Source organism: Candidozyma duobushaemuli (assembly GCF_002926085.2).
Source record: "Candidozyma duobushaemuli strain B09383 chromosome Unknown D_B09383, whole genome shotgun sequence".
NCBI classification, from domain to species: domain Eukaryota; kingdom Fungi; phylum Ascomycota; class Pichiomycetes; order Serinales; family Metschnikowiaceae; genus Candidozyma; species Candidozyma duobushaemuli.
In genome coordinates this window covers 904965-920828 of record NW_020289898.1, presented here as the reverse complement: position 1 = coordinate 920828, position 15864 = coordinate 904965, and the positions used below count along the sequence as shown (strand labels likewise).

The following is a 15864-nucleotide window of genomic DNA, read 5'->3' as shown; positions in this document are numbered from 1 at the left end:
GCACGATCGTTGATTGTGTTGGCTGCGAACGTTTATGCCTTCTGCTGATCAGCGAGATAGGGTAAGTGCCTGCAGATCGACTTAAAGTCTGGGGAGACAGGAAGATCGAACGCTTCGAACTCTGTACATTGAATAGCGATTCCATATTCTCAGACGCTGAGTGTGTGCGGCTCGGTTGTGCCGAATCTTGAGCGTTCCTTATGTGTTTAAAAAGCGAGTCTTGTGAGTCAAATTCACTTGTTTGAGCAGGAGCACGTCTAGGAAATAGCGAAGGACCCTGGCGCGCATCTGCCGATTTTACGCTATGAGTGAACAACCCGCTTTCTCTAGGTTGTGATCCGAGTGTGTAGTTCGACCCGGGATCTGATTGTCTGTGGGGGGATTGAATTGGAATTGCTTCCGTCAAGTTTCTGAAGCCCGGAGCAGTGTGGGCTCGGAGGGGTTCATGGGCGAATGCTGCTAGTGGGGGTAATTCGAGGTTAGTATCTTCGCCCTCATTTCCATGATGACTGTAATTATTAACCGAGGTCAGCGTGACTCCCTGACTGTTGGAAGAAGATTGACCCGCCGCAGAACCAGGTTTATTTTGGTGTACGGTCATAACTTTTAAGCAAAGTTAGATTGTGTCAATCAAAATCGCATACTTCATGGTTTATATAGATCTCTTTCCGTATGAGGGGAAAAGATAAAGTATCGCATTCTTGAAGAGGGATGATCCACATACTTCTTTTTGTTCGACGAGTCAGATCAAAATATGCGAAACAAAATGTACAAGAATTTGGGAATGCATCGATTGCGAATTCTTTGATCTAACTTCATTTATCTACATCCGTTGTGAGAAAGAAGGTTTCAGAGGTGTACTCAAAATAATTATTTTGCTAGGAGGAGGTGAAACAAATTTACAGGACTTATGCGACGGGAAGGGGGTGTATCTCATGTCAACAATATCCCAGGGTTCACTATCATCAATAAATCGTTTATTGATGATCTTCCCAATGCGGATTCCTGTCTACTCACAATTAAATTAACGTCCATCAACTCCTGCTTTTTTGGTCATACATTCGGTACGGACTATCAAGATTTGAATGCTCGAAAGTCAGCAGCAGGAGTAAGATGACGCAACTTTATTTCAACATGTCTTAATTTATGCATCCAAGCCACTTCTGATGTCTTGTTCATAGTGAATACAAGGCAGGAGTCATTGATCCCAAATTCGCGGCTCGGTTTGCCACGCGATCAGGCATTGCCCCACACTTTTGATCTGGTATTGGATGGTTATAAAGGAAATTTGACGGTATTTTATCCAAGAATGTATCGTGCATTTTCGAGACATCCATAGCTCTGAGTTCTCTAGGGTCAATCGTTGTTTCACAGGAACAGGTTCTAGCGTGGGACGCTTCTAATAATAGGCCGCCATAAGAAACTTACTGGTAGGTCACATTCAGCGTATTAATAGAAACTCGCTCAATGACTCTTCAGACACCTCAATTTTCTCGATTAGCAAGTACTACAAATTAGGCTTCAAAATTATTATTTGCAAGTGATAATCTCGTACACTCTTTAATCATCCTCATCGAACTTGGGAGCCAAGTAAAACCTTAAGTAACCACCAGCGTCCAACTTGTACTCAAAAAGGGCGGGTGTTTTGTCGGCCAATTTGATGGTGATAGTTCCAGAAAGAGCAGTGGCCTTGATGATATCATTTAAGTATTTCAATCCAAAAGTCAAGTCGACTGGATTCTCCAAGTTGACAGAGACGGATTCCTCGGGGCGGTCCATATCAGTGTAGGGTTTCAACACAACAGAGCCAGTACCGGACTCACCTTCAGCGCTGAATTTCACGGAGTCTTTAGTCACCGTAATGTTAAGAGACTCAGAAAGGTTTTTCAAATCTCTGACAAGCTTTGCGAACTCTCCGCTCGGCATGTTGATGACAGAGTCGTATTGCATGTCGTCAATTCTTAAGAACTCCGAGTCAATGTCCATTAACTTCAAGGAATACTCCGACACACGCTCTTTCTTCTTGTCCTCAAAGATAGTCATGACGTTATCTGGAGAGTCCTCCGCCAACAACGTCAAGTAGTCTTCGTTGTTGCCACATTTTATGATTTTGGAGAATGAATCCAAATCAATACCCAAAGTGATGTCACGGTCACATCTGTACTCTGAGAAAGCCGACAGGCCAACCAAAAGGGAGACAAGCAAAACCCTCGAATCATCAACTGCTTGAACAGTCATTCCATGTTCCGTGCAGTTGAAATTGCATAGCTTCACACAATCTTTGATAGAGTCGACGATTTTCTTAAGAAGGCTAGCTTCGTCAAATTTTCCCTCAAGCATTGCGTGATTGGTCTCAAAAACAAAAAGAAAGTATTTGTAAGTACTCAAAGGAAGAGGTTGCGCGACGCGAATTATTCAAGACGCGATCCATGTCTCTCGCACGCCCGTCGCTTGATTAGCTATGTGCAATTCTCGTGAAGAGAATAGCCGGCGAATAAAACTAATTTTTTATTGGCATCGCTCATTTATCGATGAAAAGAGGACATTAAATTTTGATACTATTTTTAAAAACATGAATAATTGAAACCTAATTTGTTAATTCTTCCGCTCACTCATCTCCTTCCCCCAACGCTGCAAATCATTGCGATATCTATCAGCCTTGACGATACCATTTCGAATTGTCGTGAGATTTTTGATGTACTCTTGTTGGCGCTGGATACTTAATTGCAAATAGTTTGTTAGATCCTGTTGTACGGCTTCGAGTTTCTCCGCCTGCTCTGGATCACTATCATCAAACCGCGGCTTCTGGAAGTCCTCATATTTTGCTAGGCTACGAGGAAGGGCGAAAAAGGGATCTTCGCCGTCGAAATTTTCTCCTGTAGCGTTCTTCTTGTTCTCAGAAGTCTCTTGCCGATCCAGCGGCTCTTGAGCGACTCCGACCTCGGTGTCCTGAACAATTGTACTACCATCATTCTTGGGCTCTGATTCATCTAGTCCATGGTCATAAGAGGGTAGTCCAAGGTGTTCTTCTAGGAGGTAAAACCAATCCTCGCCATTAAGAACTCTTAAAAGTTTGTTAAGATGATTCAAGGTATTTTGCTCGACCTCGATGAGCTCTATGAACTCCGAGGCTAAAGTAGGTAAACATGACAGCTTAAATGTCTTGGAAATCGCTGGATGTGTGACAACTTCGGAAGGGTGGCCTAATGGCGCAAGGATTTCACTTATTCGCATGACATCAAAAAGATTTTCATCATTTTCATCGTCCTCAAGATCTGAGGAATCAGAACTTCCATCCGATTCGGCGGATTCAGGCTCCGGGTCGTCAAGCTCGACATTACTTGCACCATAAAACTCCAGCCAGCGCATTTTCCTGCGATGAAATGAGCGCTCAAACTTGTTATTTGTGATAACCAAACGACCAGACCCATCATAGTCAACAATCTTAGTCTTCATCGATTGCTGCTTTGCCCCATGACGAAGCTTTCTTCCTCTATTCAGCGAACTTACCGTCGCTGTGTTTTCACTTTCATGTACCTTCGTGAGTACAGCACTTTTAAACTTTGAAATGACATCTAGAGAGCGGTTGTCTAGCATAGTAAGCCTCCTATGTATATTGTGATCAGAGCACAGAAGAGTTACGACGAAATGGGTGGTCTACGCTCAGTGTATTGTATGCAGTATCATGTGTGATTTCTTACGATAGACAAGGTCTTTTATGCTTGGAAGCGACACCAGCGTTTTCCGGAATTGGAAAGCTTGCATCAGCAATTTTCTATTGTAGGTATGTATGCAATTCGTCTGCCTGATTTATCCAGCAAAGGCAATAGTAGGCGATAAGCATCATGCGTATTCAAGTAATATCTGTACAATCTCTTAGTTCTGAGAAAACCCAACAGCTCGTAAAGATTCAAAGCAGCTCCATTGATGACCTCAGTTTCTAACATCACCTCGTCAATGTTATCCCATTTAATCATTTTGTCAATGGTCAACTGCACAAGTTTGGTGGCGATCCCCCGGCCCCGATATTCAGGTAGAATCACAAGCATGCCAATATAGCCCCGCATACGAACGTCTCTATGGGGTTCAGCCTTCGAAATTATTACACCGATTATCTCATCTGTCTTCGTGTCACTCACCAAAAAGCAGTACTGCGACCACCTGTGGAAGAAGAACCAATATACATAAATTGAGTACGGCTCTGAGAGGTGTTTATCAATTATATCACAAACGTGAAAAAACTGCAGTTTTATGTTCGGTTCGAATGAGTGAAATCGGAGATCATTGTCAACAAAATCGATTTTATGCATATTCTGGCGACTTGCAATTTTTGATGTCAAGTACGTGCGGAATGGGATGCACGGAGGTAAGGCAGTTGGCAAGTGACTTCAGACAAGTAACTGATTCTATTCGGTGCCCACACTACAAGATAATGCCCATGCTTCGTAGATCTATATCACCAGAGGATTATTATGGACCACGCCAGTAAGATAGTTTAGACGTTTGAGGTCGATCAAAATCCCTAAACTCTGTCTCACTCACGAAGATAAGAGATTAGAGGTTTTCACCAATTTTGTGAATAATATGTTGTTAACGCAACGCGTTTTCTAATATACTACAGAACTTGGATTGCTTTCACTAGACGACGTGTTCGTGAACTCTCGAGCTAGCAAATTGGGCTTATAATATCTTCCCCACACGTACCAACGTTTTCGCCGGTCTAGCGGAACGATTGTGAAGGTACGCGAGCTTTTGGTAGCATTTCGACTCCTATGGCTACTCCGGTTCTACGAGGAATCACTGAAAAAGCAAATTGTTCCTAAGAATGGCCGCAAAATATTTTAACCGTTAGCTGTCGTGGTTCACAAGGTGTCTCAGGTCTCGACGTAGCAAGAATTATAGGCCCCGGGATTTGTCGGAGAAGGTACCACGCAGCTCACACCTAACAAGTCACGTGCTCCACATATCCCGGAGCTAGAATGCCAGTGGTATGGCCAGTCGCTTCAATGCGCAAGTATTGCAAGAAGTCGAGCAAAGTAAAGAAAGTTCGAGATATGGGATGAAGTCAGAAATGTCGTTCCGCTGCGATAAAAAGAATTTGAAGATGAATTCAATAAGCAGTGGATTGCGAAGTACCTAAGGGATGAGATAACTTTTCATTCGGAGAAGCTTCTGTCAACCTTGTGAGAATGCTGTCAACTGATCCTCTTTTATTATTTATGTAATGTTTTTTAGTACCTTTTGTCTCGTGACACGCCATTTCTGAATTATAGATAAGGTGTACTCTCATAGCACCTAGATCGTCTTGGAAAAACCTAAGATATGTCAGCTTTCGTATGGGCAATCATTCACCTGCAAGTAGGTAAGTTCAAAGAGGGCAAATGAATAGCACTCTAATCAAAGATCCACAGTTGCTACAAGCGGTGAAGAACAAAAAAGAATACTTTTTATTAGACAATATTACAGCAATGGCAACTACATAGGCCCCTCAGGCCGGCTTGTAAACGCATGAAGATCTAATGCGTTGCTTCTAAGCGTATGATGTCGCTTATGTCGCATGTCGTGATTCTCACCAGGTCAGGTGAGCGTCCCGGAGCGGAGTGGTCCCTCCACTATAAATATGCGCTTAATCCCGAGCACTTACTTTTCTTTCCCCACTATAGGTCAATTCCTTCAACACACTCAAGAAATTACCAAATAACAAAATGGCTGAAGTTTTGAAAAAGTCTGGTGTCATCTACGGCGATGATGTAAGAAAGTTGTTCGATTACGCTCAGGAGAAGGGGTTTGCGATTCCAGCTATCAACGTTACTTCCTCGTCAACCGTGGTTTCTGCTTTGGAGGCTGCTCGTGACAACAAGGCTCCAATCATCTTGCAAACCTCTCAAGGTGGTGCTGCTTACTTTGCTGGTAAAGGAGTCTCCAACTCGGACCAGACCGCCTCAATTCAGGGTTCTATCGCCGCAGCTCACTACATCAGAGCCATTGCCCCTGTGTACGGTATTCCTGTTATTTTGCATACAGACCACTGTGCTAAGAAGTTGTTGCCTTGGTTCGATGGAATGTTGAAGGCTGATGAAGAGTTCTTCTCCAAAACCGGTGAGCCATTGTTCTCTTCCCATATGTTGGACTTGTCTGAGGAAACCGACGACGAGAACATTGCTACTTGCGCCAAGTACTTTGAGAGAATGACGAAAATGAACCAATTCCTCGAGATGGAAATCGGTATTACTGGTGGTGAGGAAGACGGTGTCAACAATGAGAACGTGGACAAGGAATCTTTGTACACTCAGCCAGAAACTGTTTTTGCTGTCTACAAGGCATTGGCTCCAATTTCCCCCAACTTCTCCATCGCTGCTGCATTCGGCAATGTGCATGGTGTCTACAAGCCAGGTAATGTTGTCTTGAGACCTTCGATTTTGGGTGAACACCAGAAGTACGCCCGGGAGCAAATTGGCACTGACAACAAGAAGCCATTGTACCTTGTCTTCCATGGTGGATCCGGCTCTTCGCAAGAGGAGTTCGACACCGCTATCGCCAGTGGTGTGGTGAAGGTGAACTTGGACACTGATTGTCAATACGCCTACCTTACTGGTATCAGGGACTATGTTTTGAACAAGAAGGACTATTTGATGACCCCTGTTGGTAACCCTGATGGCGAGGACAAGCCTAACAAGAAGTTCTTTGATCCAAGAGTTTGGGTCAGAGAGGGTGAGAAGACCATGAGTGCCAGAATCGCTGAGGCTTTGGATATTTTCCACACTAAGAATCAGTTGTAGGCTTCTTACTTCATAGTTGAACGAATAACACGTTTATTTTATAATCTTTGTAAAAATTCGATTGTTCCCCCATTTCCTACTGGTGGTGAGACCTAGACTCCAAGACCTTATACTCGGGCATCGTTTCAGGTCGCAAGTTCGTTTGGACGGCAGACCCGATCTGAACGTTGGTTTTGACATATTTGGCCACACACCGGTCTAGACAAGATGCCTCTCCAGTGTGAAGCTCGCCTTCACCGTACTCGGGCATGATACACTTACTTCGACATGTTTGTAGGACACTGTTGAAGGTTGTGCTGACGGCGTAGAACTGAATTTCTGCCATTTGTATCTTCTCGGGACTGACTTCTTGATTGGTATACTGCGCTGCATCACCAAGAAAAAACGACATCTTCAAAATCTTAGGACAACTGGAATCGTTTTTGGATGTATCAGGCTTGCAGGGCGGTTTCGCTCATCAATTTACTTCATCGAAAAATGCGACTTCCATAGACGAACAAGCATCAATGCCACCTAATAATTGGAAACCCTTGGAATTATTTTACATTTCTTCTATCTACCATCGCCCTCAAGGATATAGATTTATACGGTTGTGCGGGATAAGTAATTTTCCAGGATCTGGAATTTTAAAGTCTTGATCCAGATCTCTCTTTTCTTTATTGTTTGGATGACGCACGCAAATTTTGAAAACCTCACTTCAAATGCGACCACCTATTAGTTTTACCACCAAGTCAAATTACCGTACATGCATATTTTACTTACCAACGATGATGGGCCACCAGATGACAACACAAGCCCTTACATTAAGTATTTTCTAGATGAGGTACAAAGATCAACGGACTGGAAAGTGACGATTGTAATCCCCAACCAGCAGAGATCGTGGATTGGAAAAGCACATTTTGCTGGTCGCGTGCTTGAAGTTTCTTACATCTATACTTTACCTAGTACGGAGAGCCACAATGAGGGAATCAACTCCTTTGAAGGCCCTTTTGCTGAGAGACATCAATCTTTACGCCAAACACACCAAGAGTGGCATCTCGTGAACAGCACTCCAGCTGCCTGTGCCGATTTAGGGTTACATCACTTAACATCACATGATGAGCCTATAGATCTCGTCATCAGTGGACCGAACTATGGCAAGAATTCAGGGAATCTCTATATTCTTGGAAGCGGAACTGTTGGTGCCGCCATGGAGGCAGTCACACATGGTGCGAAGGCGATTGCCCTCTCTTACGAATTTCGAAGTCAAGCAAAGGATCACAATCAGTTGAAAGAAGCTGCAAAGCTTTCCCTTAAGATTGCGAGGAAGCTACATGAAAACCTCACCAAAAACTTCGAAGTAGATCTCTACAGCGTCAATATTCCATTGGTCCCATCTCTTGACACCAATAACACCAGTGTGATGTATGCGCCAATTCAAAACAATTCTTGGAAACTGATTTATGCACTGCTTGGTAATGGAAGATTTGGCTGGGCACCGGATTTCAAGCAGGTTTACAAGGATGGTCTAGTAGATGCGAAGCATTCGGACAACAGAGTTTTACTCAATGACAATGTCAGCGTGACACCTCTCAAGGCTGCTTTTCAAGCAGTAGAACCACTAGTTGGGGACGTGTTTCGAAAGAATTGCTCAACGTTGATTGTTGACAGGCATGTCCCAAAAAACATATTTTTGATCACAACGTCACCTAATAGTTACACCTATGATATTTTGGTTTCAGCATTTAGAAATCGAGGCTTCGAAATCTCCAATTCGAAGCGTATCTTGGAGGATATCAAAGCGGATGCACAATTAAAAGTTTTTCATTATGGCGAATATGAAGAGCTTGACATAGACTTACTACAGTCTCATCCGAAGCAATACTTCGTTTCGTCGTTTATATATCGCAAGGCGCTCATAAGGAAACATTATCTCGCTAATACGGTGTTGCATTATTGTGCAAAATTTCCAACTTCAATTCTCAAACGTGCCCTTCCAGAGGCGTACCTGATTGAAGTTGATTATGCAGAATTTTTGGATGACGCCTTGGATGAGGCGTTTGAATTAAGACAAGAATTGGAGACGTCGAAAAAAACATGGATTCTCAAACCCAGTATGGCAGACAAAGGCCAAGGGATTCGTTTGTTCAGAAACACAGAAGAGCTCCAAGCAATTTTCGAATCATTTGAGGAAGATGTACACGAATCAGATGACGAAGGTGAACAAGAAGGTATTATGGTTTCTCAACTTCGCCATTTCGTGGTTCAAAAATATCAGGAGAATCCACTTCTTCTTAAATTCTATAATAATCGCAAGTTTCATTTGAGGGTTTACGCTGTTGCTGTTGGTGATATAAGTGTTTTCGTTTATGAAGAAATGCTTACCCTCTTTGCAGAACTGACCTACATGGGCGTATCAGATCTCGAAGACTTGACCTCACACTTGACTAATACCTGTCTCCAAGAAGGAAAAGATCCATTGGTGATTCCTTTTTGGCAATTAGCTGGATTAGATTCAAGTAAAAAAAATCAAATTTTCGATCAGGTCAAATGCATAACCGGCGAGCTCTTTAAGGCTGCAACGAGTGTCGACAAGATTAACTTTCAGCCATTGGAAAATGCTCTAGAATTCTACGGACTTGACTTTTTGGTGGACGAGGACCATTCCGTCAAGCTTTTGGAGGTAAATGCTTATCCTGATTTCAAGCAAACAGGTTATGAGTTGAAAGGTATAATTGAAAAGCTCATGACTTCCATGGCTCATTTATCTGCAAAACAGTTTTTTGCGGAACCACTCCAAGATGAGCTGAATGTGTTGCACTTGGTTTTTAGAAACGATTTTCACCCTCCAAAACATGCTAAATAGCAAAATTTTTGCTTTGATCAAAAAGACAAGAAGAGAATAAGAAGCAATATTGTAGAGAGCCCCACAACGATTCTCTGTAAACAAATCAGGATCCATCAAAGAGGCTGCATTTTTCCAATATCGCAATTGAATGGCTCACAGCGTCTCTTTCGAATTCTTTTGATTCACCATTGAACGGGGTTGTGAGTCGAAATTGATTAACTTCAGCTAAATAATCTGATTTCTCACCTTTTTATTTAAATTTACGCTTTTATCTAAATTCAGTGTGTTTAGATCTAATGAATTCATGTCTGACTTGTCCGTAGATCACATGACTAAATGCTGTGGTGTCGTGCATAGACCACTAATTCGACAAGCTCAAAAACTCACTACCGTCACCCTAAAAAAAAAGTGAAAGCGAGTGGTGCGTCATAAATTGTCGATAGTAACCAAGAGATAATCGATAATCTATTTCAACAACTTGGCATCTATAGAAACATCCAGTTACTTTTTACGGGACCGTGCTGAACCTTTTATCGTTCCTCATTTGTGAAAATAATCATAGCCAAGGTTTAAAGAAGGTCGGGAAGAGCATATATTGTGCCTAGATCCAAGTCATATAAGTGAAATTGATTCCTCAAGAATGTCACAACGAAGATCATATAAAGGCAAGAGGGTAAATGGCGCCTCAAATAATAGCTTGTCGTTGTCAACTCAATTACAGAGCTTAAGTGAAATGTTCCCTGATTGGGAGACTGAAGATCTATCAACCTTATTGAGCGAACACAAGAATGATGTTGAGATAGTAATCGACTTGATCGTCAATAACAAAGTTGCAAAGTGGGAGCCTATCAAGAAAGAGGTGAAACCTAGAAAGAAAGATGATCATCATGACCATGCACCATCTACAAATAATCCACAGCATCATGAACTGATTTCGAGACCCAATAAACATCAGAAGGAGAAGCCAAAGACCGATAAAAAAAGAGAGAAGAGGGGTGCTCAAATATCTAAGAAAGAAACACACCTGGCTCAACCAGTTCACACAAGCACTTCAAATCTAGGTGGCCAAAAGACCTCTGTTTCGAAGACTGAGTCTGCTAAAGCTGATGGCAGAAAGAGCTCGAGCTCATGGGCCGCTGCATTGAGCAAGGATTCGAGACCCAGAACCAAATCAGGTGTCACTCAGCTCACTAAGGGCCCTGGGGAGGAGAAGGATGAAGTGACAACCCAGGATCCAGTTCAGGAAGTTGCTCGTCATTCGGAAGAAGATGACACCAACAAGCAGGTGTCTGATCAACAAACCTCTTGGGCATCTGCAATTAAGCCTAAGTCAAAGACAACTAAAGTGGAATCCACTGAACCACCACTGCATGACCAAGTCAATGATGTGCCCATTGCGGACGATGGGGCTCATAGCCAATTTGTTACAAATGAAGTTGTCGAGCAAGGTGCCCCTGTAACCGCTTATGATTCCCAAGCAAAACAAATCTCGCCTTCGGCGGTCAAAGAATCGGAAGTTGTATTGCCGCAAGAGGTCAGTAATGTTGGTGTTTCGTTTGGATCTTTATCATTGAACGAAAAAAATGCTGCCGTCGAGGAGGTTGAGCGTCAACGTGCCACCAAACCCCCTTCATCTGCCCCGCCATATCTCATCAACCAACGTCAGAGGGCACTTTCCAAACTGCCGGGGATGATATCAATAAGTTCAACACTTCACAGACTCAAGAACCTCAGAGTGCCCAGCAACTTCAACACTCCAACGATCAACAACATGACCAACAACTCCATCTGAAAGCAGCGCAACCCCTCAAGATGGTTATCTGATGCGCCAAGAATTCCACAAAGGAGCTCCACAAGTTCCAGAATACTATGCTCAGTACCAACAAATTCAGCAGCTGTTTCCACAACTGGCTGGTGCTGCAAGTTTGCCCGGTCAATTTGGTTACCCGGGATACGATTATGCCGGGGCCTTCGGTCAAGCTGGATTAGGGTCGGTGTCACCAGCGTATTACCATAACTCTATCGGAAACGCGAGTCAAGTGAAGACCGGTCCTCAAAGTGGCAGTGCCAATGCCGAGGTTAGCCTGTCTCCCCTTGTTCCAGGAACAAATGTCGCTCAACAACATTTGCATAGTTCTCAACAGACTCAGCAAGTGCCTGGATCAGCTCCCTTTGGATTTCCTAATTACTATTACAATTATTTTAATACGCCTTACTACGGAAATGGAGCTGGTATCAATAACGCTGCCGGTGGATTTGGAATGCAACAGCAGGTAAGTGATGCATCCTCCGCCGGTCACCACTCAAGTGGAGCTGAAGGTGATGCGCCACAACATCAAGACGCACATGCAGCTCATGCAGCAAATCAAAATTACGGTCAGTACTACGGAACACCAACTCAATACGGTTCTAGAGCAGGAATCCCATTGTATCCATCGTCGCAACCATTCCCTCAGAGTGTTGTACAAGTTGGTGAGGGTGACCAACAACATCATCACGCGCAACAGCCACAACAACAGCCACAACAACAACAACTGCAGCAGCAGCAGCAGCAGCAGCAGCAGCAGCCCCAAACTCAGCACGCTCAGAACAGGCAACAGGGAGTCAGTCACAAGGTGGCCCTGTGCCAAATGCTGTACCAACATTCCCACAACAAATGCCTCAATACGCAAATTTCCAGCAGTATCACCAGTACGGTAACTTCCAGGATAACAACCAATACCGAGGTTGGTATTGATTCAAGGGCTTAAGAACAATTCAACGGAATGTATACGAGTTTTGATTTCGACATATCATTGAAAATCAGTTGTATTGAGTCATATAAGTTTGTAGCGAAATAAAATTAAGCTGTTCTGCTTTGTTTTCTACAGTAGGTCGACTGTTTACACTAGTTGGCCCCAGACGAACACTACCTAAAGCGGGTGTTTTGATGTAACATGCACAACAGGCCTTCTGAGAGCAAGTGAGCTATAACACAAAATCGCACTCCTTCGCCACGAATTGTAAAAAGCAGTTGCCCTAGACCTTGCCTGGAAATTCTTATTAGGTAGGTGTAGATCTCTGAAAAGGACGTTTCAACAGAAAGAGAGAGATTGAGCGAATTCTAGAGTGGGAAATAGGCAGTGCTGGTAAGGACAATTTGATACTCAAATATACGCAACCACTGCGCAATTTCCATCACTCTCTCCGCGCCTTGTGGGCGGCCTCATATATAGGGGGTACTATTGCTCCCACACAAAAAAAGTCCTACTTAATTTCTTCTCATACTAACTACGCATAGTCAAAAAGTATGTATCTTTCTTAGCACTGGCGCGCAATGCGATTCCTGCTATAAAATTCAAATTAGGTGACAACACAATCCTTACCAGTCAATTATTGAATATATTAAAATTTGGTTGATGATAAACACGATGTCTCGGTGGAGTTAATGATGTTGCTCGTCACGTCGAAGTGGAGTACGAGTGGGAAAAGGTAAGATTTGTTTATATTCGAGACGAAGTTGATTGAAGTCGACTTTCCAGTCAAATACCCCTTGTCATCTCGAGCTCAATTCCTCAATTTTTGAAGACCATAGATTGTTTAGTTGCACCGTGGAAATGTGAATGCATTGTGCAGTATTTCCATTGCTAACATATACTAACTTACAGTGTCTACCGAGAAGAAGAAGTCATCAAGAAAGAAGAAGGACCCAAATGCTCCAAAGAGATCATTGTCTGCTTACATGTTTTTCGCAAATGAGAATAGAGACATTGTTAGGGCTGAAAACCCTGGCATCACTTTCGGTCAGGTCGGCAAGATGCTTGGTGACAAGTGGAAGGCAATGACGCCAACTGATAAGGAGCCATACGAGAGCAAGGCTGCTGCTGACAAGAAGAGGTATGAGAAGGAGAAGGCCGAGTACGCCAAGAGGCAATAGACGACCATCTCTTCTTCAAATTGATTATGTATCATACTGTATTTGTTCTTGCTTCGCAAAATGACTTTATTGTCAACTTTATAGTTCTCAAATGTTGTTTATGGATTGTATTTGTTATTTTTCCTTGTATGAGCCATCTAGCACAACGTTAGTAGAGCTCCTCATGACATATTTGAATGTCTCTCGAAACCTAATACACATCCCATGGCTACTTCCCATGGCTACATCCCTTCACCTACATCCCTTCACCTACATTCCCCCAGATTCGTATCTGCCACTGGCTTATGCCAACCCTCACACCCCGCTTGCAGGCAGACAATGGTTGTATAAATCGCCTTCATGAATATCTGGTAGATATTGTAGGCGCAGACACATTCACTGTGATATTATCCATATTTTGACAATTTTTTTGTTTACAAAAAAGCAATCTCGTAAGCATAAATACCACTACGGAGTGAACATCGTAATGGTGAAGATAAGAGGCATCAACTACTATGGAAAGCCTTGAGGCGGAAGTTAACGTGAAATGTATTGTGACATAGCTCAACATAGTTATAAATCGAAACAAGTTGCCAAAGTGTTAGTCTCATGGTTCGCCCGCTTTCCGTGAGTTGCAGGCCACTATTTTGAATTTGTCAACAGATATGTCGCTATCATTGCCATCATTATTTGATATGTCGGTCATTTTGATTTGCACATTTTTTATAATGAATGTCCAGACATCATCACAAAACCTATAAGTGTGCAAGTCGCCTTTGAAGGTTAGTTTCGATTTGCAGAACCCCTTCTCAGCTTTTAGATTTTCGGATATAACTCGGTCAAAATTGTTTAATATTCCATGTGCGAGCTGAGGCTCAATCTTGCCATCGCTGATCAAGGTGTCTAGAGCATCAAGAAGAGCAGTCCCGATAGTGCTTCTTCTGTAAAGCTCGTAGTATGCTGGTGCACTCATCAACTCGTACTGTCGAGAGTTCACATCGCTTAGGCTTTGCGCAATGAAGCCTTGGTGTACGGATGCGATCTTCAGGCTTTACAAAACCTTACTTCTCTTTTATTTATCTCTGGATCATGGATGTAAATATTCTTAACATTATTTTGTTTAAAATATTCATTCTCGTAGAATTTCAGCTGTTTGCAAGGAAGGTAGTCCAGGATATATGAGCTCTGAAGTCGACACGCCTTTCCTGTACAGTACGACAGTTTTTGAAATAAGCACTTAGGCGTTATAACAGAAAGTACAATGAGTTCGGATCTTTCTGTCAAAGAGAGATTTAAAGCAGCTGTCAACAACTTAAAAAGTCTTCAAGATCAGCAGAATCTTCCCAATGAAAATAATGCTATCCTTGACGCTTTAAATAAGCTCAAAGCTGAATTCCTTCTAATTAAACGGATGGTGAACCATCTAGATTTATTTGACAAAAGTGAGTCTTTTGAAGAAATAAGCACTGCGTATATCCCGTACTTAGCTCTTGAATACTTCATAGCTTGTGTTGAAATGGAGATGAATGGGCACTACTCGCCTTCGAACGGAAACGATAATCTTGGAAGACAAAAGAAACTTGATCATCTCTCACTGGCGAAAAAGGGTTACCAAAGTTACTTAGAAACGTTGGACTTTCATGGTTCTATTCTTTCGGAAGATGATATTCCAGACTTTTGGGATAAGTTCAAAAAAAACCACGAATCAACGGCAAACCCACACGAGCAAAGACAAGCCAAAATCAAGAGATTCAGACGTAGGAAGCAATTGGAAGCTCAGATTGAAGTTCAGTCGGAGAAGCTTGAGGGCCTAGATTTGGAATCACAATCCGAAGAAGACTTAAGAATGCTCTACAAAACTGAACTTTGCCTCTTTGCCCTCCACTCTTCCGAGAATTTGATTCTGATTCAACTTGAAAGTCTGCTTCTCGAAACGCAATATGATGAGGGCTTGAAAACCCATCACAAGTCAAACGCAAAAGTAAGCAATTCCCGAGATATTCACTCTAGAGTAGAAGTGGTCCCAGGTAAGAAAAAGGCTATAAGCGACATAATTGGTCCTAAAGGGAAGATACTACAACCTTTTGTCATTACGAAGAATAAGGCAGAGTTGAGAAAATCCGTGTTTGGAACTGGCCAGACATTGCCTTCCATGACAGTAGATGAATACCTTGACTATGAGCTTCTGCATGGAAAACTTCTTTCAGCTGACGACACAAGGAGGGCTGAACTGTCATCCGAAAATAGCGACGATGAACTTGAAGCACGTGCCTGGGATGACTGGAAGGACGACCATCCCAAGGGCAGCGGCAATATGGGCAGTAATATTGGCTAAGCTTCTATATCCCATCAAAAGGTATGTC

At 42.8% G+C, this 15864-nt stretch overlaps 8 protein-coding genes across 8 annotated transcripts; 5 read left to right on the top strand and 3 right to left on the bottom strand. All coding sequences in view use genetic code 12, as the record gives it.

The window, feature by feature from the left end:
* Positions 1 to 1560: 1560 nt before the first annotated feature.
* POL30 (proliferating cell nuclear antigen) lies at positions 1561 to 2340 on the bottom strand (the record flags this gene model as incomplete). The annotated part of the gene is made up of 1 exon (XM_025482456.1): positions 1561 to 2340. One exon carries the CDS (start codon positions 2338 to 2340, stop codon positions 1561 to 1563), a length of 780 nt encoding a protein of 259 aa, XP_025337074.1.
* Positions 2341 to 2595: 255 nt separating this feature from the next.
* CXQ87_003997 (uncharacterized protein) lies at positions 2596 to 3597 on the bottom strand (the record flags this gene model as incomplete). Its single annotated transcript, XM_025482455.1, has 1 exon — positions 2596 to 3597. The coding sequence occupies one exon, from the start codon at positions 3595 to 3597 to the stop codon at positions 2596 to 2598; it is 1002 nt and encodes a 333-aa protein (XP_025337073.1).
* A 2108-nt stretch (positions 3598 to 5705) lies between these two features.
* FBA1 (fructose-bisphosphate aldolase) lies at positions 5706 to 6779 on the top strand (the record flags this gene model as incomplete). Its single annotated transcript, XM_025482454.1, has 1 exon — positions 5706 to 6779. One exon carries the CDS (start codon positions 5706 to 5708, stop codon positions 6777 to 6779), a length of 1074 nt encoding a protein of 357 aa, XP_025337072.1.
* A 76-nt stretch (positions 6780 to 6855) lies between these two features.
* On the bottom strand, positions 6856 to 7170 carry TIM12 (Tim12p; the record flags this gene model as incomplete). The annotated part of the gene is made up of 1 exon (XM_025482453.1): positions 6856 to 7170. The coding sequence occupies one exon, from the start codon at positions 7168 to 7170 to the stop codon at positions 6856 to 6858; it is 315 nt and encodes a 104-aa protein (XP_025337071.1).
* Positions 7171 to 7524: 354 nt separating this feature from the next.
* Positions 7525 to 9624, top strand: CXQ87_003994 (putative tubulin tyrosine ligase; the record flags this gene model as incomplete). Its single annotated transcript, XM_025482452.1, has 2 exons — positions 7525 to 8340; positions 8761 to 9624. The coding sequence occupies 2 exons, from the start codon at positions 7525 to 7527 to the stop codon at positions 9622 to 9624; spliced, it is 1680 nt and encodes a 559-aa protein (XP_025337070.1).
* A 715-nt stretch (positions 9625 to 10339) lies between these two features.
* On the top strand, positions 10340 to 11398 carry CXQ87_003993 (DNA damage-responsive RNA polymerase-degradation factor; the record flags this gene model as incomplete). Its single annotated transcript, XM_025482451.1, has 1 exon — positions 10340 to 11398. The coding sequence occupies one exon, from the start codon at positions 10340 to 10342 to the stop codon at positions 11396 to 11398; it is 1059 nt and encodes a 352-aa protein (XP_025337069.1).
* A 31-nt stretch (positions 11399 to 11429) lies between these two features.
* Positions 11430 to 13522, top strand: NHP6A (high-mobility group nucleosome-binding protein; the record flags this gene model as incomplete). The annotated part of the gene is made up of 2 exons (XM_025482450.1): positions 11430 to 12297; positions 13254 to 13522. The coding sequence occupies 2 exons, from the start codon at positions 11430 to 11432 to the stop codon at positions 13520 to 13522; spliced, it is 1137 nt and encodes a 378-aa protein (XP_025337068.1).
* A 1240-nt stretch (positions 13523 to 14762) lies between these two features.
* CXQ87_003991 (uncharacterized protein) lies at positions 14763 to 15836 on the top strand (the record flags this gene model as incomplete). Its single annotated transcript, XM_025482449.1, has 1 exon — positions 14763 to 15836. The coding sequence occupies one exon, from the start codon at positions 14763 to 14765 to the stop codon at positions 15834 to 15836; it is 1074 nt and encodes a 357-aa protein (XP_025337067.1).
* Between the last annotated feature and the right edge of the window lie 28 nt (positions 15837 to 15864).